Source organism: Amyelois transitella, chromosome 7 (assembly GCF_032362555.1).
Source record: "Amyelois transitella isolate CPQ chromosome 7, ilAmyTran1.1, whole genome shotgun sequence".
NCBI classification, from domain to species: domain Eukaryota; kingdom Metazoa; phylum Arthropoda; class Insecta; order Lepidoptera; family Pyralidae; genus Amyelois; species Amyelois transitella.
This window is the reverse complement of record NC_083510.1, coordinates 5344506-5367712: the sequence shown is the minus strand read 5'-3', so window position 1 is coordinate 5367712 and position 23207 is coordinate 5344506. Positions and strand designations below refer to the sequence as shown.

The window sequence follows — 23207 nt, the reverse complement described above, 5'->3', positions numbered from 1 at the left end:
GAATAATGGAACTCCGACCTGAGTATAATTGTTCTGTCAAACACAACTTGCGTTATAAATCGCTGGAAATATTAGGAACATTTGACATTATTCGTTAAATTGACTTAGTATCCCAACCACGCCTCTTCGCAATGTTGAATTCCTTTGCAATATTAAGATAATGTCAAACTTACGATGCGTTTGATAAAGCTCTAAGTAATCATGTTGATGTCGAGTGACTTATGAAACTTAAATTTTTTGTTGTAATGTATAACTGACGTCAAATGACTCGTAACTTACTAAAATTTCCAATGCGAAGTGTAAAAAAAGCAACTGAACAAAAAAAAGCAACGTTACATCTCTTTACGAGCTTTAAATATTATTCGATATTATATCGAAACTAGTTCTGCAAATTTTTGTTGATATTTTAGCAAAAAAGGTCACCTTTAAGTATAACTGGCTTTTACCCGCAGCTTGATCCGAGTGCGTGGGAGTGGCTCGATAACTTTAAGGTCTCCTGAATCTGCTGAACTAGCGCAGCTGGAACAATGACGATTTAGATACTGAAAATAACCGAAAGTGCTTTAGTCTTGAAATTATATCTTATTGTTTGTTGTGAGGGACTAAGTAGGAACATCAAGTTTGGGTTAGAGAGTTACTGACAAGTTTGATTTTTTTAATGTTATTTATGTCGGCAGGAAACAGTTTCTTATTGCAAAATGTACCTTATAAAATAAAACATTGTAAAATGAAGTAGGTGACCAATCTCTACAGATCACATTGCTGCTTAAAACTTACATAAGTATTTGACCTATTATAACCTTAAACTATGATCTTAACCTGATTAATTATACCAGTAGCCATAAACAAGATACTAATTGTGAGAAGTGCCTTCAATCTGAGATCACCTGTCTTGTGAAATCGAACGTATGTCCAGTAGTAAGGTTAAGTGCAAAAGTCTTTACACAACTTGAGGCATTCTCTTGCGATCGGACAGAATTTTTGTTACCTACATAATTTATAGTACCTCAGCTCCAGGGCTTTGTTTTCATAGGGATTTCTGTATAAAAAGTACTCATTATGTTATTTATTCCAGGTTGTATTTTGTGTACCAAATTTTATCAAAATCCATTTAGTAAGTATAGTTTGCGTGAAAAAATAACAAACATACATTCACACTTCCTTACAAACATTCACATTTATAATATTAGTAGAATAAGGTAGGAAATAAAATATATAAAAAAAAAATATAAATATATACGGGACAAATTACACAGAGTGAGTTAGCCTCAAAGTAAGTTCGAAACTTGTGTTACGAGATACTAACTTAACGATACTATATTTTATAATAAATACTTAGATAGATAAACATCCAAGAGCCACGCCAATCAGAAAAAGTTCTTTTCTCATCATGCCCTGGCCGGGATTCGAACCCGGGACCTCCGGTGTCACAGACAAGCGTACTACCACAGGAGGGGAGAGATTTGCTTAGCAGCGGGACATAATTAGCTAATAAAGAAACCTATACCTAGTGCTTATACACCTAGCGCACGAAGCGAGTGTGAGGTCCACCAATCAACTTGGGGCGTAAATACGCATATACATGTTTGTTACGGGGTAATAGTTAATAGAATTTTTAAGCTCGTAGAACATCAAAATCGGACAAGTTGTTTTTAGAGATATTTACAATTTCGCCAATCGTAGTAACTTTTGAACTCGGCGGTGCGTAGTCATAAAATACTTTAAATCATTTTATGACCTAAATATTTTCATTAGTTTTTATTTCATGCTTCATTATAGCTCTCAATGGGGGCCATTTAAAAAAAGGGTGAAAAGAAGATAAGATGCCTTATTAAAGTTTGTTGAATAACCCCACTGATGTGGCCAGGTCCAGCAGATAGCGACTAAGAAACTAGAGTTATTTGCCTTTCGTAGCTCTGAATAAAAAAATATCGAAGCTTTGAATATTAACTATGCAGGATTGGGTGAGTCAGGTTTTACACGAAGCAACTTCCATCTAACCTCTACAACCTTTGCAGGGGAAACCTAAACCATAATTGATCACGGTCAAGACGCATCCCAGGCTCCTCTTTCAAGAGATGTACGGAACTAATGCCAGGAGAAAGAAGGAGTCTTTCCTCAGGATTTACAGCATCTTTTTTTAGTATAAATACATTTTCTGTATGTTATATCGCATGCATAGTAATAAAAAGGAATTCGTAGTGACAAATCATTATTTTAAATACTATAACTTAGCGCTGGCATTTATTTGGTTGTCGAAGCAATCTCTTCACTCCTTACATAATAGACATATTAAAAGTTCAAGGTTTTGGGTAGTCCCATGATCATATAGGTTAGGTTGTACCTATCAAAATATCTTATAACATTAGGATTAAAAAAAATATGTATGGAATATTTTATTATTACGCAGAAAGATTCATTTTCCTAGCATGAGTCCCGTTTGCGTCATCACTTTTTGAAGAAAGAAAGAAGATTTTAGAAGTTTTATGCATTTTCTACTTGAGTAATTTTTTTTTATTTGGAATTGAAATTGACATTATGTTGCTTTAGCATTTTCGGTTATTGCAGTTAATACTATGTTTACATCATTGTTTTACACGAGCTAAGTTTTATTGAAGTTTTGTTGGCATTTGCAACTTATAAATTTAGATGTCGGATATGTCAGTGAAGGTCAAGGTCAGCTCCAGTACTCTCTCATTCTTTATCTTTAGTTTTTGTTTGCATGGATATAGTTGTAAGTTCCGTGTAACACAATGTTTTCAATTAACCACCCACGTAATCATGGTCCAATCTAGTTCTGTTGCTAACAGGGCAGGATCTTGTTTTAAATGTATTCTTTATTTGCATGCTACTCGCTTGGATTGCTTTCATAGTGTGTAGATATATCTCTATGTGTGGTGAGAGTACTGGGGAATATGTGATCAGTGATGAAAAATGTAGCGTTCAATTTTCAACAACAGCTTTGACAATGATAAAAAATCGGTTCGAAATTTTTTTGTGCCCATTGCCTGACAATTAACTACCTACTCGTATTGAAATATTAAAATCTTCAAAATGCTTTTTCAGATGTTCTTGATATTGTAATCTTACCACATCATGGTGAAATGTACAAATGAGTTGGACATGTCTAAACTTTATATAGAGTCTAACATTGCGCTCTTATATCTACATAAAAATAAACATTCATATTAAGCAACTAACTTAAAACGACATCTACCGAATATCCAAAGTAACAAGCAAAAGGCACCTAAACTTGGTTCGGTTTCCCAGCAGCTTTCACTCTCAACAACTGTTTTAATTCGCTTTCCACACAAAACATAGATGTCGCTTGTTGTTTCTTTTACTTGTTAATATTTTTTACTAACTTGGTTCATGGTGAAAATGAAATTTGGAGTCATGTATTTTTAAGATTATCATCAAGAATGTCATATATTCTACAAAATATGGACGTTGCACTGATTATTTTGTTCTCTTGTGAAATTTTTCTAAATTATATGTGTAACAGCCAAAGAAATTTCTTATTTTGATGTATGCCGAGTAAACTTCCCAAATACTTCAATATGTTACATCAGTTGCAAAGTTAGTTGATGTTCGATTAAGGGTATAACGTCGAGATCCATCATTCATCTACCACGCACTTCACTTGAAATGAAATACTACATATATAGTTTTGATGAAAAACACAAGGAACATGAATGTTGTAATAAATAAAAAGGCTACAGTTTTTGACACGTAAGAAAAGCAGCCAAATTCTCCAAGACTGTTGTAGAAAAACTAGGGTATAAAAACTAAAATGGATTATTGATCGAACTCAATTTTTCCATGTCAAAAGAGTTTTTATCTGTTAGTAATTCTCAAACAGAAGTTTACCCGTTAAAGTTATTTTTGTCTATAGAAAAATATCTAAGGTTTAAAGACCGAAAAATCTAAATCGATACCGTCACTTATGGTTTCAAACAGTAACTAGTATCGACCCGTGTAGTGGAGGATTTAATCTCCCTTCTTCTGATATTTATAATGGGATTTAACGGCCAACCTTACGGACATTAATTCTTAATCATGTCCACCTAATTAAACAAGAACTATCCGAAAGGAAATTAAGTTGGATTTGCGCAGTAGACCTGAAAACATTGGACGTGGTAACATACCAAAATACCTAAATGTCTCCAGAAAATTTGTAAACTTAGCACATCTTTAAATCTAAGTTAAATTTTGGAATTATTGTCTACGTAATAATAATTATTTGACTCAATGGTACCACTGAAAACACGAAGCCTCTGGTTTCTGGGTTACCTAGCTTGCGCCTTGTTTTGACAACTGGCGTTTTCTTCCAATAATATGGACTGGTAATTTACGTGTACGATTTTCAAAATAAGATAAGTAAGCCCAGCTTATTTGAACCCAAATGTCCATAAAAAATAATAACAGACATTTTTAATTCTATTCTTTCACGATCTTTCTTTTATAGTCACCTTTGGACCACGACCAAAAAGTGGACCATCTTATACAAAAAGAGGAAGACGCAGCAGGAACATGATAATTTGACATTTTCTATAATGCTGTAATTTAATAAATACATTATGCTAGTGTCTGCGACATTAAAATCAATATATATTTTCTGGCGACCCTGTATGTCCGATATATTCCGAAAATTTACTTCAAGTATTTGTAACTTGTTAGTACTTAAAAGTTAAGCAGCGTTGAGTACGGTCGTCACTCGAGTGTCTATTTATTTGTAATTATGTTAAGCTTCTCCCTGTTTCAGAGGGCACGTTAAGCCTTTGGTCCCATTTTCGGTAGACACTGGCCGTAAATCTACGTTGGAGTATTGGACAGTTCGAATACTATAGTTAGCTATTGCGTCGCCGGTACCTATGTCTTGTCCATCCGTTGTACCGCCTGATTCCTCAAATTCAATAGAGTTGAAGTGTAGCTATTCAACCACCGATGATTTCAACATCAGGTTTAAAATTATTGTGCCTTGATTTTTTAGTTTTAATTAACATAATTTTACATAATTATGTAGAGTACCTACACTTTTATGTAATGTTTGAACGTACAATATAGGTGATGCGGTTTGTATAAAATTTTGGAATTATAAAATCTGTCAGAGTATATATTTAAAGCAACGCTTATTGCGTTGTTGTTAATAATAATTAGAACTTATCAAAAACTTTATTTTCATTGCGGCGAAGGGTGCAGTTTTCTCTAGACTACTAAATTATAACGACCGAGAGATGACATGAAAAAGCATATGAAAACAATGCATGCAAACGACATTTGAGGCGGTACGGCGGCGCGATTAGTTTTTGCTAGTTCCATCCTCACAGGGGCTGAGTATTTGTTACATTGTTATAATCTAGAGCACCTCAAAGTTTAATGTTACTTTTGGAAGTTTGAAATTATAGCGCTTGTACTGTTGTACATTATAAATTAAATAAATTTTATTAAAATACGATTCAGTATATTTTAAGTAAAAAAATTGTAAAGTGGTCAAACTGTGAGCGGTGGAATCAATTGAAATCACCAAGCATTTTATACGGTTTTGACCAGCATTACTCGTAAATGGATTTAAATAATAATATAGAATTCTGAATGCAGCAGATTTTTATTTCTTAAATAAATAGCCCGTATCAAAACATTACCGCAAAATTTTATGAATAGTACATTTATATATTATTATAGTATTATTTTATTATAGTACATTCCTTAAGCAGTGTTAATACTTTTTTGATCCATGAAACGTGATGCCCACAGACAAACTGATTTTGAATATTTTTTAATTATATTATCAAGGATAAAAGATCTCAACAAAAATTAAAACGATTTAAGTTGACGTGAAAATGAAATGAATTGTCGCTCTATTTCTTAAGTGTCCGACTAACGCCTCTATTGTACTCAGCGTGCAAGTGGAGCACGAGATCCACTCGTTAAAGTGAGAAGGTAAGACTTTCCACATTTAACTGTGACAGTTTTCACAAGATGAAGTTTTATTGATTTGCACCAATAGTTAAACAGATTTAGATCAGATTTACACTGAATATGTATCCTCCATGTATTCATCAGAATACTCCTTGTTATAATTTATATAATGAACTGGTATTAAAAAGTAAAAGAAACAGTAGATGTTAATTTGACTTAACTTGAAGTGTTTATCTATGATACATGCTTTTCAGATTTTTGTCTTTTTCTACAGGAAAAATATATGCCATCAAAAACATTCTGTAAAAAAACCCAAGTCTCGCAGCTCAGTCTTTCTACCATAAAAAGTTGTGAGATGTAATACCAAGTCGGTTAATCTATTTAGTCTCTAGTTAAAGAACTTTCTGCCTTAAGTTATTACATAAGTTATTATCATGGTAATATTAAATATATTTAACTTTTTAAACAAATAGATCATCTTGGACATCGCATGATTTGATTATTAGTATGTATCACACTACACAGCACGACGGGCCAGCAACCGAATTCCTCACCAGAGTCCAAGTCCAAGTCCGATGTCCAAATCGATCTTTTTGTACATACATACATATAGTCACGGCTATATCCCTTTCGGGGTAGACAGAGCCAACAGTCTTGAAAAGACTGAATGGCCACGTTCAGCTATTTGGCTTAATGATAGAATTGGCAAAATACCTGATTAGTTACTGAAAATTCAGGCTTCTTGTTTTATCCACAACAAAATTATAGGGGGGTCGAAAATAGCCTGAATTGCTTCGAGAAAAGGATGGTACAGCGGTGCCGCTTTTTTTTGCTCGACTTGGCGGGGGCGCTGCCGTGCCCCCAGATAATGGGTTAATATGTAATTTAAAATGAAAAACTTTGTTACAATAAAGTGCGGCCTGACATTAGCTTAACAGCTGCGAAGTAGTTTGCTGGCTTTAATTATCACGAACTATTTGAAATTGAGGTGATATTTTCTATAGGTACCTACTATAAATACCGGTCGGGTTTCGGTGTTGAATTAACGGCTTAAGAGGAAACTTTACTATAAAATGTGGATTGTATAGATATACAGCGATTTCATATTTTTAATTGTAGCTATATTTTATTTAGTCATCTTTTAGATTAGAATTAGAATTAGATTATATGGCATAATCTTTGCAGGATCCTTAGGCCCATCATATGCAAATTTTCTTCCTCCTGGCTTTAGTCCCGGTTGCATCTTCACCATTATGGAGAAGAGCCTGGGGTCGTTGTAGTAGTCATTGGTACATGGGCGAGGTGGGATTTGAAACTATGCCATCCTGCGCGTCAAGAATTTTAACCGGGCAACCAACCGATTCGACGCTCTCATCATTTGCCAATGACATGTCTTCAATTTATAATGATAATGTGTATAAAAGAATTTTATAGATAAATTAACTCAACTTAGCACGGCCGTGACCCCACAAAGTCTAGCAAAAAAAATCGACACGGAAAATTTTCTTATTGTTTTTTTTTTCATAAATAGGAATAACTGTTTTAAATTACACAATTAAAATAATAATATTTTTTGAAATATCTTGCTGGGAAGTTAAAAATGGTCGTTTTGATTATTATTTTCATTGGGTTGAATGTGTGAAGTTTTTATATTGAAGTGTTTTTGCGCCGCGCTAAGTACTTTAAGACACGCTTGGCAAATAAATAAACGTGTCAATTCTGTACTTTCTTTTTATCGTAACTTTGTGAAAAAGGGAAATGGGTTAAACCAGAGGATCTCAATATCGAGTTGAAAAGGCAGTTATTATGCCAACTGCCCATTATAGCGGCGATAGGGTTAAGGTCTTTTGTAAGACGTTTTATCAATAGCAGTTACACTTTAGGTAAATAGAAAACCGCCTTCTAAACGGACGGTAGTCTCCTATTTGCCTAAATAAACCTTGGCGTTTTGCGGACAAAAAGGTATCGCTTAACATGTAAGTACTATTTGATTTCCGTTTTAACGCATTTTGACGGTTGTATTTAAAGATCACAAAATTTAAATATACTCATATATTCATACATTACTTACAGTTTTTTTTATAATATAGCCAATATATATAATTCAAATGTTATGTATAGGGTCGATGAGGGCTAAACCGTCATATTTTTTTGCAAGTTCATTTTGACAGACCGTAACTTGTGTTCTTATCTAGATATTTCAGATTTGATTAACGTAATCGATTTAGAATTTTATTGACTATTTGGATTGTTCTATATTAATACTATAAATATGCCTCTTACTTAGTTAAATTACGTTTTAAAAAAATATGTCGATAGACGGTTTTCCCCGCTGACTTGGGGCTAAATCGTCCAGCATCAATTTCTGTCATTTATAAATGGTTATTTTAAAAATAAACCCATGCTTGACAGTCACATGCGAATGCCAAGCGAGTTTCTGCCTTACAGTTCTAGAAATAATAGTTAAATCGACTTTTACAAGCCAAATTATTTTTTTGGGGCTAATCCGTCATATTCCTACCATCAGAAGTAAACAACCTTTTTTAAGATTTTTTATATGAATAATTTCATTGCCATTTTACACAAGGCAATCAAAATAAAACAACTCTTGCAGAAATCAACACTTATATTATCTTTACATATATCTCAAACAATAAATGTTCAAATATTACGTACTTAGTATTCAGTAATCAGTCTTTCAGTTGTAATATTTGGTACGAAAAAAAAAACAGAATTAAATGATATATTTTTTAGTATTCTGCGTCGTTATAATCATATCATGGAAGAAAACGGTTTGATCACTTGATCATTGAACATATGATCAGTTCTTAATGTGACTTACACATTGAAATACAAAACTTTTTATTGCGATTATTCAGGTTTCAAAAAATTTTTTGCTTAAAATAAAGTATGAAACTGTATCAGAAGATGAATCACAGCTGTAAAGTTATTATATTATATATTTTTGCAACTATGATTGAAATTAAAGATAAACAAAACACAAATATAACTCTAAGAAATGTGAAAAAACTTCAGTCTCAAAAACATAGTAAAGTTATTGTATTTAAATTTCAAAAGTAGGACTTGTTCATAAAAATATCTGTAACTTATAAATTGGCCGTGACACTTATATTATGTTTACATATATCTCAAACAGTAAATGTTCAAATATTACGTACTTAGTATTCAGTAATCAGTCTTTCAGTTGTAATATTTGGTACGAAAAAAAAACAGAATTAAAGGATATACTTCTAACTTATATAATATAATCAGTGTAATGTATTTTTATGTACTATACTACTAAAAAGTCTGTCGACAGGTATTTTTAATACCATTAATACCTAAACTCAACAAATTGTAGACTACTTATAAATGATATCCGCAATAAACAGTTCACAGTTTTAAAACAAGTTAACAAATAACAATCAAAAATAAGGTTTTTACTTGAATTAAATGTTGTATAATATGTAACATTTTCGACTTGAAATATGACGTTACTAAAGAAAGTACACTGCGTCATCTAAATTACTTAGGAAGTATTCATTGTTGTTGTCCGCATCTTGAAATAATTCCACTTTTTTTACTATCGACAGAATTGTTACTTCATCACGATCATTTTTTTTAGGAAATTTGAAGAGAAGCTTTGGTTTTTTTACCGTTTTGAAAAACTTAATTGAATAGATTATGTTTGTTTTGTCACAAGCATCTATAGATTCTATTACTCCTACATAATAAATCCATTTCTTCCCATAGTAACGGACTAAAACATAGTCTTTCACTGTATAGTTTCCTGAAGAAATTTCACCCACCTTTACATTCTCATTTTTATCGGTTGGAGGTTCAATAGCATCGTGATCATTGTTAGTGTTTACAGTATGAGTTCTTTCTATTTCAGTATTTTCTTTTTCAGTGTTTTCTTCTTCACTTTTTCTGTTTTCGTTATCTGCCAATGAAAGTCCATCAATATCATTTAGATCATCATCTGATTCGAAATTCAATATATCGGAGTCGCTGTGACAACTCATAATTCCAGATACACTGGTCGTTGAACTGGTAGATTCTGTTTCATAACTCTTTGTAGGTTTATTTCTATAATATAGTTTGCTGTTCTCTTTGCCACTTTTCTTCTTACTATTGTCTTTACCCTTAATCATGAAAGATGCTGCATATTTATTTGTCCTTGTCTTTTTTTTGTGGATGCCTGATGGGCCAGGTTTTGTCGAAGAGTAATCAACTGCTCCAGCTTTTTTAAGCACGATGTTTGATGTAACTATTATTTTACGGGCATCAGGCGTTTGATTTTGTAAACAGGCAGGCAGATTTTGTTTCCCCGAAAATGGTTGCCTTTCAGCACTATTTTTTGATAGTTGAGTTAACAAGCACACATTGTTAGATATATGTTTTTTATTCTTTTCTAATTTAATGTTTTCTTTTATTTGCTTTTCTCTTTTCAATGTTAACACATCATCGTGAGTGATAACCTCTGCACCTGTTGCAACTCTACTTCGCTTTACTTTTGTTGAGGTGTCACTACGCTTAATTTTTTCCAGTAATAACTCTTCAAATGGGATGTTTGGCTTTTTTATCGCAGCTTGTTCCTTGGTATTGGTAGTGCTTATAGAATTACATTCCTGTACAATTTCAAGCCGCCTATTAGGAGTTTGTGTAATGTTTTTGTTCATCAATGTCAATACTATTGATATTAAGTTTTGTGGTTCATATTTTTTTGGTGCTAACGCAGAACTCTGTTCTTGAAATCGGGCCAATTTCATAGGATCTAACTTTGATTTATCAACTGCTGTAGGATTAAAAGGGTATATCCCGGCTTTACGAAAACCATTCATAAGTATTTGTGGCTCTATGCCGGCCCATACTTCTCCAATAATACGTGAAAACTCTTTTTTTGGCAATTGTACGCCTATATTTAATCTCTGCCACTTCACAAGAACTTTATCCCAACGATCTTTGAAGGACTTCATGACTGAAATGTCTAATGGTTGGAGTATATGGCTTGTATGGGGCGGAAGTTTTAAGATGGTAACATTTGCATCCCTTGCCGCTTCAATAATGTTCAAACCAACGTGGGTTGCGTGGCCATCATAAATTAACAATACGGGGCGCTCAACGCCTATACTCGGTAAAAAAGATTTTTTAAAAAAAGCTTCGAAAACGTCACTCTCCATCCATCCATTTTTGGTGGCAGCATAAGTGGTCCTAGGATATGCATTTGGCGAAGTCCATTCGTCCCAGACATATTTGCCTTTAAAGATGATTAAGGGTGGGATTTTGTCCCCTGCAGCGCTAGCTCCTAGTAAAACTGTGGTATTGTCTTTACCTGGTGTAGATATCGTCCTTGTAGCAGCATGACCTTTGACACCAACGATTTTCGATTTAAGGGGATCCTTGGAAAAGTTGGTTTCATCCACATTCCAAATAGCTCCTGGTTTATCTTGTAAACCTAAAGTTTTAATTGTTTTATTTAACAATTCGTAATACTCGCTCAACACGAAAGGATCAGCTGCTACTTTACGCGCGTATTCCACAGGCTGTGGTTTTTTAATTGACAGATTATTTCTTTCTCGAAAACCAGCTATCCAATCCTTTCCTGCAATGAACACAGAAACATAAATTTTTCACATTTGACATTATCATTTATTTAAATTAAATAAATATATAAGACAAAGCTTGTGTCATTATTCGCATACAAAATCCTTACCGATATTATAAATGCGAAAGTATGTTAGTCTATGTTTTTTACTCTTTCACGCAAAACTACAGAAAGGATTTAAATGAAAGTTATGATAATATAGCTTAAACATAAGAGTAACATATTAGCGATGGTATACTACTCAATATATATAATAAGACAGTAAAAATACCGTGTATGTACATTAAATAATTTTCCAAAAAACTGATGAAGGGTGATCAAAGAAGAGTAGCAGAGCAATAAAACAATTTTTGGAATGTTTGTATGTGTGTCTGGTAGGTCATAACTTCGAAACTACTCAACGGACTTAAACGCGGCTTTAACAGGTGAATTTCATATAATTAGGAGTATTGTCAAAACTTTCTTTCGTCGAATTCGGGTAAGGTAAAAATAAGTTATGCTCAATTGAAAATTAATTTCAAGCACCGTTTCAAAACTTTGAAATGGAGTGCGATGCCGTTCACATTAACGTATTTATCTTACCAATGATATAAATGCAAAACTTTGTGAATGGGTTTGTGTATATGTGTGTATACGTCTGTTCCATTGATATAGTATATCACCTCAAAACGGCTGAAGGATCGGGAATAAATTTGGAACAGATTAAATTATGGTCTGGAATAAGACAGGCTTTTTAAAGCGAAACAAATTTCGTGAGAAAAACTAGTATATAATAAAGATAAAACAAATATCTCAAAACAAAATTAAGAATAGTTTACCTGGCTTTCCATTTTTGAAACAAGTTTGTATATTGTTTTTGGTGACATATTCCGCCACCAAATCGGAAATTTCAGCCCTGGTCAGGCCAAAGCCATATTTTTCCATAATATGGAGACAACTTGCTATGTTATTCTCTATGTCCGGTGATAACGTAGGTCTTTTTCCAAGAGTATTAGAGAGCCTTTTTCTGTGGACGTGGTCCATTATTGTGGTCCTTGGAATGTTATAAATTTGAGCAGCTTTGTACCCAGTTAATGAGCCATTTCTAACAGCATGTACTGCTGCTTGTAAGTCTTCTTTCTTGTACGATCCCCTATCTGTTTTTCTTTTATAATTTCGCACCATATTGATCTGTAGAAAAAAACACTTGTTATGAAATAAGAAAAAAAAAGATATGATATCTGTATACATGAATAATACCGTAATACTGAATGTCTTGAAAAAAAATAATAATAGTAGATCAAAAATATTGACGACGTCTGATAAGGGGCAGAATCGCCATATAACGATTTTGCCCCGTTAATTTTGTACGATTTTTCCCACTATCCATTTTTTAGGTTATACATTTTTTCCTTTGAATAACTCAAAAACAAGTGAGTTTTAATTAAAAGCAACAGAGTATAACATAAGTACTTACCTTTAACAATGCGTTTTGACATCACCTAAACTCTTTAATAGTTAAATTCACTATTTAATCTAAATTTTTTCGTTACCATTTCACACTCGTGCATCGAGTTCTAGAAACGACTAAACTTTCAACAAAGATTACTCCAAAAGCGGACGGTATAACGCCATCTGTCGAACACAGTTCGAACAAATAAAACAGTGCTGATTTATTGACCGGGCTAGAATTAGCATAAATATGTTAGTTTGGCCGCGATCTTACTTAGCCGGTATTGACCCGCGGACGGTTTTGGCCGCACTCACGCAACGCTTATTGCGTTGTTGTTAATAATAATTAGAACTTATCAAAAACTTTATTTTCATTGCGGCGAAGGGTGCAGTTTTCTCTAGACTACTAAATTATAACGACCGAGAGATGACATGAAAAAGCATATGAAAACAATGCATGCAAACGACATTTGAGGCGGTACGGCGGCGCGATTAGTTTTTGCTAGTTCCATCCTCACAGGGGCTGAGTATTTGTTACATTGTTATAATCTAGAGCACCTCAAAGTTTAATGTTACTTTTGGAAGTTTGAAATTATAGCGCTTGTACTGTTGTACATTATAAATTAAATAAATTTTATTAAAATACGATTCAGTATATTTTAAGTAAAAAAATTGTAAAGTGGTCAAACTGTGAGCGGTGGAATCAATTGAAATCACCAAGCATTTTATACGGTTTTGACCAGCATTACTCGTAAATGGATTTAAATAATAATATAGAATTCTGAATGCAGCAGATTTTTATTTCTTAAATAAATAGCCCGTATCAAAACATTACCGCAAAATTTTATGAATAGTACATTTATATATTATTATAGTATTATTTTATTATAGTACATTCCTTAAGCAGTGTTAATACTTTTTTGATCCATGAAACGTGATGCCCACAGACAAACTGATTTTGAATATTTTTTAATTATATTATCAAGGATAAAAGATCTCAACAAAAATTAAAACGATTTAAGTTGACGTGAAAATGAAATGAATTGTCGCTCTATTTCTTAAGTGTCCGACTAACGCCTCTATTGTACTCAGCGTGCAAGTGGAGCACGAGATCCACTCGTTAAAGTGAGAAGGTAAGACTTTCCACATTTAACTGTGACAGTTTTCACAAGATGAAGTTTTATTGATTTGCACCAATAGTTAAACAGATTTAGATCAGATTTACACTGAATATGTATCCTCCATGTATTCATCAGAATACTCCTTGTTATAATTTATATAATGAACTGGTATTAAAAAGTAAAAGAAACAGTAGATGTTAATTTGACTTAACTTGAAGTGTTTATCTATGATACATGCTTTTCAGATTTTTGTCTTTTTCTACAGGAAAAATATATGCCATCAAAAACATTCTGTAAAAAAACCCAAGTCTCGCAGCTCAGTCTTTCTACCATAAAAAGTTGTGAGATGTAATACCAAGTCGGTTAATCTATTTAGTCTCTAGTTAAAGAACTTTCTGCCTTAAGTTATTACATAAGTTATTATCATGGTAATATTAAATATATTTAACTTTTTAAACAAATAGATCATCTTGGACATCGCATGATTTGATTATTAGTATGTATCACACTACACAGCACGACGGGCCAGCAACCGAATTCCTCACCAGAGTCCAAGTCCAAGTCCGATGTCCAAATCGATCTTTTTGTACATACATACATATAGTCACGGCTATATCCCTTTCGGGGTAGACAGAGCCAACAGTCTTGAAAAGACTGAATGGCCACGTTCAGCTATTTGGCTTAATGATAGAATTGGCAAAATACCTGATTAGTTACTGAAAATTCAGGCTTCTTGTTTTATCCACAACAAAATTATAGGGGGGTCGAAAATAGCCTGAATTGCTTCGAGAAAAGGATGGTACAGCGGTGCCGCTTTTTTTTGCTCGACTTGGCGGGGGCGCTGCCGTGCCCCCAGATAATGGGTTAATATGTAATTTAAAATGAAAAACTTTGTTACAATAAAGTGCGGCCTGACATTAGCTTAACAGCTGCGAAGTAGTTTGCTGGCTTTAATTATCACGAACTATTTGAAATTGAGGTGATATTTTCTATAGGTACCTACTATAAATACCGGTCGGGTTTCGGTGTTGAATTAACGGCTTAAGAGGAAACTTTACTATAAAATGTGGATTGTATAGATATACAGCGATTTCATATTTTTAATTGTAGCTATATTTTATTTAGTCATCTTTTAGATTAGAATTAGAATTAGATTATATGGCATAATCTTTGCAGGATCCTTAGGCCCATCATATGCAAATTTTCTTCCTCCTGGCTTTAGTCCCGGTTGCATCTTCACCATTATGGAGAAGAGCCTGGGGTCGTTGTAGTAGTCATTGGTACATGGGCGAGGTGGGATTTGAAACTATGCCATCCTGCGCGTCAAGAATTTTAACCGGGCAACCAACCGATTCGACGCTCTCATCATTTGCCAATGACATGTCTTCAATTTATAATGATAATGTGTATAAAAGAATTTTATAGATAAATTAACTCAACTTAGCACGGCCGTGACCCCACAAAGTCTAGCAAAAAAAATCGACACGGAAAATTTTCTTATTGTTTTTTTTTTCATAAATAGGAATAACTGTTTTAAATTACACAATTAAAATAATAATATTTTTTGAAATATCTTGCTGGGAAGTTAAAAATGGTCGTTTTGATTATTATTTTCATTGGGTTGAATGTGTGAAGTTTTTATATTGAAGTGTTTTTGCGCCGCGCTAAGTACTTTAAGACACGCTTGGCAAATAAATAAACGTGTCAATTCTGTACTTTCTTTTTATCGTAACTTTGTGAAAAAGGGAAATGGGTTAAACCAGAGGATCTCAATATCGAGTTGAAAAGGCAGTTATTATGCCAACTGCCCATTATAGCGGCGATAGGGTTAAGGTCTTTTGTAAGACGTTTTATCAATAGCAGTTACACTTTAGGTAAATAGAAAACCGCCTTCTAAACGGACGGTAGTCTCCTATTTGCCTAAATAAACCTTGGCGTTTTGCGGACAAAAAGGTATCGCTTAACATGTAAGTACTATTTGATTTCCGTTTTAACGCATTTTGACGGTTGTATTTAAAGATCACAAAATTTAAATATACTCATATATTCATACATTACTTACAGTTTTTTTTATAATATAGCCAATATATATAATTCAAATGTTATGTATAGGTATCTTCAGTGCTTTATACCGATGGCTCTCAAATAATATATTTCGAAATACGCTATAGTTTTTTCTAGAGCTTATAAGGATACAAAAGACGAATCAAATTTCACACCATTTCTACTTTTAATAAATTTTGTCAGTTATAAGCAACATGTTCACAATGTTCAGTTACTTTTTTATATACAGGGTGTCTGGTAAATTGCGTTTCATATTTAAGGACATTTTGATTAACTTTTGTAGAGTATTAAGTATATATTTTTCGGTTTTATACATACATACATATGGTCACGTCTATATAGACGTGACCATATGTATGTATGAAGGGATATCCCTTGCGGGGTAGACAGAGCCAACAGTCTTGAAAAGACTGAATGGCCACGTTCAGCTACTTGGCTTTATAACCAAAAAAATACAAATGTCAATGATAAAAATAATCAAAACAGTGCACAAAGATCGAGTCAGAATGTTTGGACGTCGTTTGAAATCGCACTGCCTGCGTGGGTTCCACTTCTTGTTTTTGTTGAATAATAGACAAAAATTTTAACTCTCTTTTTTTCTAATTATTTGGAACGAGAATCAAATACTGAGTGTCTCCTTTCAATATGCAACGCGATTAACATGACACCTGTATATAAATAGGACCTGGTTATTGTTACCCTACTCGTGGTTTACTTAAACAGTAACGAATATTAATGGTTTAGTTGCGTTCTTAATTCTTACTATTTAAAGTAACTTATTCTTGATTTATATTGTGAACCTCTAAATAAGTATATTATATACTCGTAATCAGTAGGATAGCTATACATATATTTGAGAGACAGGTGGACTTAGCAAAAATATTATTAAAAACATTTTTCAATTGTTTCAGGGAAAATTATTTAATTACTCATGCAAAATTTGTTTACGGCGCCTGTGGTGGTTTGTCCCAACTCTCGACTTATGAGTCACGGTCGTACACGCTGGAGCAAAATGAGAGTTGGGGGTGAGTCGGGCGGCAGAGTGGCGGTAGCCGTGTGACGTCAGCGCTCTCCGGGCGCGGACTAACAACGCATGCGTTCTCCAATATCGCCCCGGTCGCGTCCATCCCCCCGCGCACCCATCCCCACCCTCGCCCGCCACTTCTCGGGCGGCGCGCGATACCTTCACTCGCTCGCCCGCCCGACCCAACTTTCGCCTACCCGCGCCGACGCTTAAATATAAACTTTCCCAGTACACAATAGTGCGTGTAGCATGAACTCGGACTGAAAACATTTTTCAGTGACGCCATTGCTTTGTTGCGGTAAAAAGTTCGGATTTAAAAGTTCAGGTAAGGAATGTATGTTGTCGTAGAGTTCCAAGTTGTATTTACTTTAGAAATGTTGCGTAGAACTAAGTAATTGTATTGTTTAAATATTTATAGGACCAAAACAACTTTCTGATTTAATTTAAACATGAATTTTGACCAAACTGAGAACGTATACAAATAAAGAGTTGGTAAGTGTAAATTAATTTCAATGACAAAATTGATTCTAGGTTAAAAAAAAAGATGGCATTGAATCTGATGTCAAGTGCATAGAGTGCGGTGGTTGCGTAACTAGCTGCGCCGCGATCGGATCCGCTATCCAAGTTCTACTAGGCATTCAAAAGTGACGCTACGGTTAATGGAGATTACGAGTACCTTTCCATATAGCACATACCATTTTTTCAATTGTTTCAAGACCTATACCGATAAGTTTCCACGAAGAGTGTGAATGTCAACGAAGCGAAAGATGTATGTAGGGATCGTGGGAGTGGAAATATGTAGTCTCTGCCTACCCTTCCGGGAAAGAGGTCTGATTTTATGTCCGTATACTGAAATGACTTGGTAAAACAGTTATAACGTAGCGTATTTTCTACAAGCAGGATTCATGTGGTTATATCTTCGGTGTCCTCCATGTTTAACTGGATTAACAAAAAGAAGGTTTACTTATCCTCTTGTCTCCTGTTTGGCGATTATTTGGGGAAGAAAACGATTTCGTTTTACATCTTGCTAGATATAATTAAGACGTGAGATTCTCGTTCATATACTTTTGAAGAACTATTGAATCATTATAAGTACAAATATCGAAGGTTCAGTTCGTATTTAAATAAGGACGTTCATAGAGTTTGGAAGAGCTCTGACCCTTTTGTTTCGAAAACAAAAAGCTGATAACATTTACATACATTTTATCCGGATGACATAAAGTACACAGAAGATGAAATGACAATGCCAACTTCAATAGTTTTACGCTGGTGTGGTTGCTTTCAATACTAGATGTTCCTCTAAATTATATTATTTTGTTTCTTGGTAAAATAATGAATTTACCTTACAATTTTTAAAGATAGAATATTACGAGTGTTATCGTGCAATATTGCTCAGAAAACATGTTGTTGAAAAATTTGGTAAACATAAATTTTCTTTTCCAATTGTAAAGTAGGTAGGTAAACTTGCATTGTTACCTTATTTTGTGATTGGAATGAGGCTATGCACTTCTCTGGGAAGATCTGTACTTAACTACTACCTTTATATGAAATCATGCCAATGATAATTTAAAAAAAACAAGACTAAATATATAAAAGAAGAAAGTGAATGACTGACTGACATATCAACGCACTAAATTTAGTCTCTTAGTTCATCCCTAGACTAATCTAGGGATGAACTAAGAGACGACTTTCTGAAATTCCCGCCGGAACAAGAATTATGGTGATTTTGGTCAATCACAGCTCTTTCTTGACTTTAATAAAATCAATTAATCATAAAAAAATTACAGGCGGTATCGAAATTATTATAATAAATTAAATTGTTTATTTTTTCTTTAAGAAGATATATAATATTTTTTAAATTATTTTTTTAATTGAAAATCCTGGCAAGGCATCGAAAAAAGCAAATGACTCAAAGTGCTAAGTTTATGGAATGGTGTTTTACGAGTTTAACCGTTCTTGGTTATCTTACTAGATACTTACTCAATAAAACCAACTTTGAATATCCAATCTTTATAAAACCTTTAACAAAATTATGTCACTCAGAGGCGGAATACCCGAAAAGCCACAAAGTCTGAATAACTGGAGTTTTAGATAGAAGCGACTTTCTTTATTCTCTCGGTATGCGGCGAGCTCTTTAGTTCGAAATCCGGCTTACCTATCTAAAATCTAGATTTATTTCAGCAACGCTTCTTTAAATTTGCCAATGGTTTGTTTAATTTACGAGTGCTAGTCTGAAAATAGTAATGGAGAATTCATTTTCCTCTATGCAGGGAATCCGAATTTTGTTTTACTACTGAAATTTATGCCTGTAAGTATTTTTATGTGTAGTATTTAAATTAGACATGCCACTTTAGGAATATAGTTCTTTTTTGACAACGGTTAATAGGTTTAAGAAACCTTTCTTTATGTCTAGTGATTTGCAGAATTCGGCCAATTTAAGGGATTGCTTAAATTTTCATGTTAGACTGAGAAGTTTTAAGAATCAAAACAATGGAAAATGTTCCTATACTCTGCCTACCCGCTAGTATGGGTGTGATTTATGTCGGAATGTATATTAGATTTGTTTACTTCTTATACTTCGACACCATTCTTGAAATAATCTTATTCACACGACCATCTGAATAAGTTCATTCTATTTTTTTATCACCTAAGTCTTTTTGCAAGTATTCACAGAATCTGCAGTTTCGTTTTTAATTATTTGCGAGTTACATGAAAACAATGGATGAAAATAAAATGTGCGGCTGCCGTCACAGCAGGGGTCGGAATAGGGTCGGCGGAGCTAATTGTCCCACTGGGATAACGGCTTGCGGTAATAATCCTGGTTAAGTTATCGACTGCAAACTATTGCTTGTAACCCTAATTGAAGCACGATTTGTGATTGTTAGAGAAAATGGATTTGGTTTAGTTTCGCTACGAGTTGGGTTTATTTGAATTTGGAGTTTGAATATTCTCTCAGAGTTTGATCTTAATCTCAGGATAAATCATTAAAATTGTCAACTTGATATTGTAAAATGTTTTTTTATTTGGAATTTTTGAAAAAATACTTCAATTTACTCCATCCTCGAATTAATTATAACTGATTTTCAAAATAGAAAGGCGCTTTACTATTCAGTTCAACTTATTTCTCTTTTACATTCATAATATTGCATGAATGTGGATGAAGCACACATTTTAGGCCGGTATCATGGAAAATGAAGTGAATATACTCGTATATGTGCCCACACTTCCGTAAAGGAGGCGAGGCATAGTTTTCAGATAAACGTTCACTCTTGAAATAGTTTTAGATTTTGGTTTTCTTGGAATTTACACATTGTGCTATTGTGCTTTAATGTGCAAATATATATCACGTTTCAATCCCTTAAGGAGTAGACTAAGTCAATATGGTCACGAAAAAGCTCAAAGTTAGCTGCATGGCTGAATCATGGAATTGAAATGCAGATATTGACGAGTTCGTAAGCAGTCTATCGCCTAGAAGATTCACCGAGTTTAAAAGCTTTGTGCTGTCAGTACGTTAATAGGTATTATAATGATACTGTTATACGGCCAATATTATCTTTTAATGCTCTGTGCCGTATTCTAAAAAAAGTACCCCTTTTTTGGTTAGTAATATCGAAATTACAAATCTTACCAACTGCAGCAATAAGCGGCCGACGACATCCAACTGCAAACGACCGTATATTTCATCTTCAGTATTAATGTTCTCTGTGCTATACTTACATATTTCAAAAGTGAAAATGACATCGTTACTGTAGTTAAAGTTAAATGAACTGCTACAACGAAGTGGAGATCTTGGAATAAGTTTTTAAGAGATATTGTCGCTGTTAAAGTTGACTTACCTTACATTAATGTACGTTTTAAGTTTCAGATTTGCTTATTTTATGGTGTTCATAAGTACAAAGTGCATATTACTTAATGCACTTGGTGATGTTATCAACCAAATCATACAGTTTCACTAAATTCTAAATAAATTATTATTATTATATTGGGTCGGAGAGGTATGCATACACATTTTCATTTGCCATTTTAGTTTAGTAGTTTGGTTGTTAGGGACAAGTTCAATCCCCGGTTAGGTCACAAGCCATCAAAATGAAAAACAAAAATTTATTCAACTGAATAATAAGAAATTAAAACTTAAATTAGCGTTAGCGGCTGGAAAGAAGACTAAATTTAATATAGTACTAGGTGATTTTAACTCCAAATTAGGACCCGGGACCACTGACGACCATTATGTAGGTCCCTTCGGGATTGGAGAAAGAAATGACCGAGGTCAAATGTTGGCCAGCTACTTGGAGTCAAGAAAATTCTACGCCATGAATTCGTATTTCTGCAAAAAACCCCAAAGAAGATGGACATGGTCTGGACCAGGTGGGAAAATAAAGAATGAAATAGACTTCATATGTACCGACCATAAGAATATAATAACCGACGTTACAGTGCTTAAAAAACTCAAGATGAGTAACCACAGAATGGTTAGGGGAAAGTTAGTCATAAATACAAAATTGGAAAGACAAAAGCTACTCAAAAAACCCCTAGCAAATTTACAAATTCCCAATGGAGTTCATAAAAAATTTGCTGAAAAACTGAACTCAATACTAACCACATCAGTCCCAGGAAATTCCACCTATGACCTAGAGGAGAAATACAATCGCCTGACAGCGGCTATATCAAACACAGCACGTGACTGTTTCAAACTAACATCTCGAGCTAAAGATCAGATTAGCCCTGAAACTAAAATGCTTCTAGAACAAAGAAGAAATCTCAACTCAGAATCCTATGGTACAGAACAACACCGTGAGCTTAATAAGAGGATTTCGAAGGCTATAAGGCGAGATGTACGCAATCGGAATACCGAGAGAATACAACGACTTATAGAAGAACACCGAGGACCGAAAGTTTTCAAAAGAGCTACGAAAAATGGCAGCACTCAACTTGTTAAGCTCTTAAATAGGCATGGAGAAATAGTCACGGAAACGTCACAGAAGCTTGAAGTAATTGCCGAATTCTACGGGGAACTGTATGACTCGCATACTAAAAAATCTGATACCATGAACCCCAGCGATAAGAGAGCTCCTCTAGTGAGACACTACACTGAAGACATCCCAGAAATAAGTATGTATGAAGTAAAACTAGCTCTTAAACAGCTCAAACAGTATAGAGCTCCCGGAGAAGATGGCATAACCACGGAACTGCTTAAGGCTGGTGGACGCCCAATACTTAAAGAACTCCGGTGGATATTTAATGAGGTGTTGTTTTCAGGCGTTATTCCAACACAGTGGCACAACAGTCTCGTCGTACTTTTCCACAAAAAAGGCCACAAAACTGATTTGAAGAACTATCGCCCGATTGCACTGCTGAGTCAAATTTATAAAGTATTCTCACGAGTAATAACAACACGCATTACTAAACGACTCGATGAACACCAACCTATAGAGCAGGCAGGCTTTAGATCAGGCTTCAGCACAATTGACCACATATTTACTGTAAGGCAAGTGATACAGAAAACGCACGAATATAATAGACCAATCTACCTTGCCTTCGTAGATTATGAGAAGGCGTTCGATTCTGTGGAGCATTGGGCTGTGTTCGACTCTCTACTGAGATGCCGTATCGACTACAGATACATTCAGGTGCTAAAAAACTTATACCAATCCGCTACAATAACTTCAAAGATACAGGACACTTCCACAACAATAAATATCAAAAGAGGGGTACGCCAAGGAGATGTCATATCCCCGAAGCTTTTTACTAATGCCCTTGAAGATATTTTTAAGACCTTAGAGTGGAATGGCATGGGTATCAACATAGACGGAGAACATTTAAGTCACCTTCGTTTTGCGGACGACATCGTTCTACTTTCCGAGACAGCTGAAGATCTAAAACAGATGCTCAACGATTTAAGCCAGGCGTCAAGGAAAGTGGGCCTAAAGATGAATCTGGAGAAAACGAAGTGGATGGGCCCCACGGAAACGCAGATTCTAATTAACGGCATAACGGTGGAGAAAGTTAAAGAGTATGTGTATCTGGGGCAAAAGATCGG

At 34.2% G+C, this 23207-nt stretch overlaps 1 protein-coding gene across 2 annotated transcripts; it reads right to left on the bottom strand.

The window, feature by feature from the left end:
- Window positions 1-8084: 8084 nt before the first annotated feature.
- LOC132901887 (uncharacterized) lies at window positions 8085-13270 on the bottom strand. 2 transcript variants are annotated; one of them, XM_060944969.1, is made up of 3 exons: window positions 12987-13270; window positions 12349-12700; window positions 8085-11527 (listed from the first exon to the last, which is right to left on the bottom strand). In XM_060944969.1, exons 2-3 carry the CDS (start codon window positions 12692-12694, stop codon window positions 9420-9422), a joined length of 2454 nt encoding a protein of 817 aa, XP_060800952.1. In that variant the 5' UTR covers window positions 12695-12700; window positions 12987-13270; the 3' UTR covers window positions 8085-9419. The 2 variants fall into 2 exon arrangements, with proteins under 2 accessions (XP_060800952.1, XP_060800951.1); XM_060944968.1 differs by having other exon boundaries at window positions 12349-13270.
- Window positions 13271-23207: the final 9937 nt, after the last annotated feature.

Coding starts and splice junctions, on each gene's coding strand:
- LOC132901887 (XM_060944968.1), bottom strand. CDS start 12,760: ATGTATACAGATATCATATCTTTTTTTTTCTTATTTCATAACAAGTGT. Junction 11,528..12,348: donor TTTCAAAAATGGAAAGCCAG/GTAAACTATTCT, acceptor TGTTCATTGCAG/GAAAGGATTGGATAGCTGGT.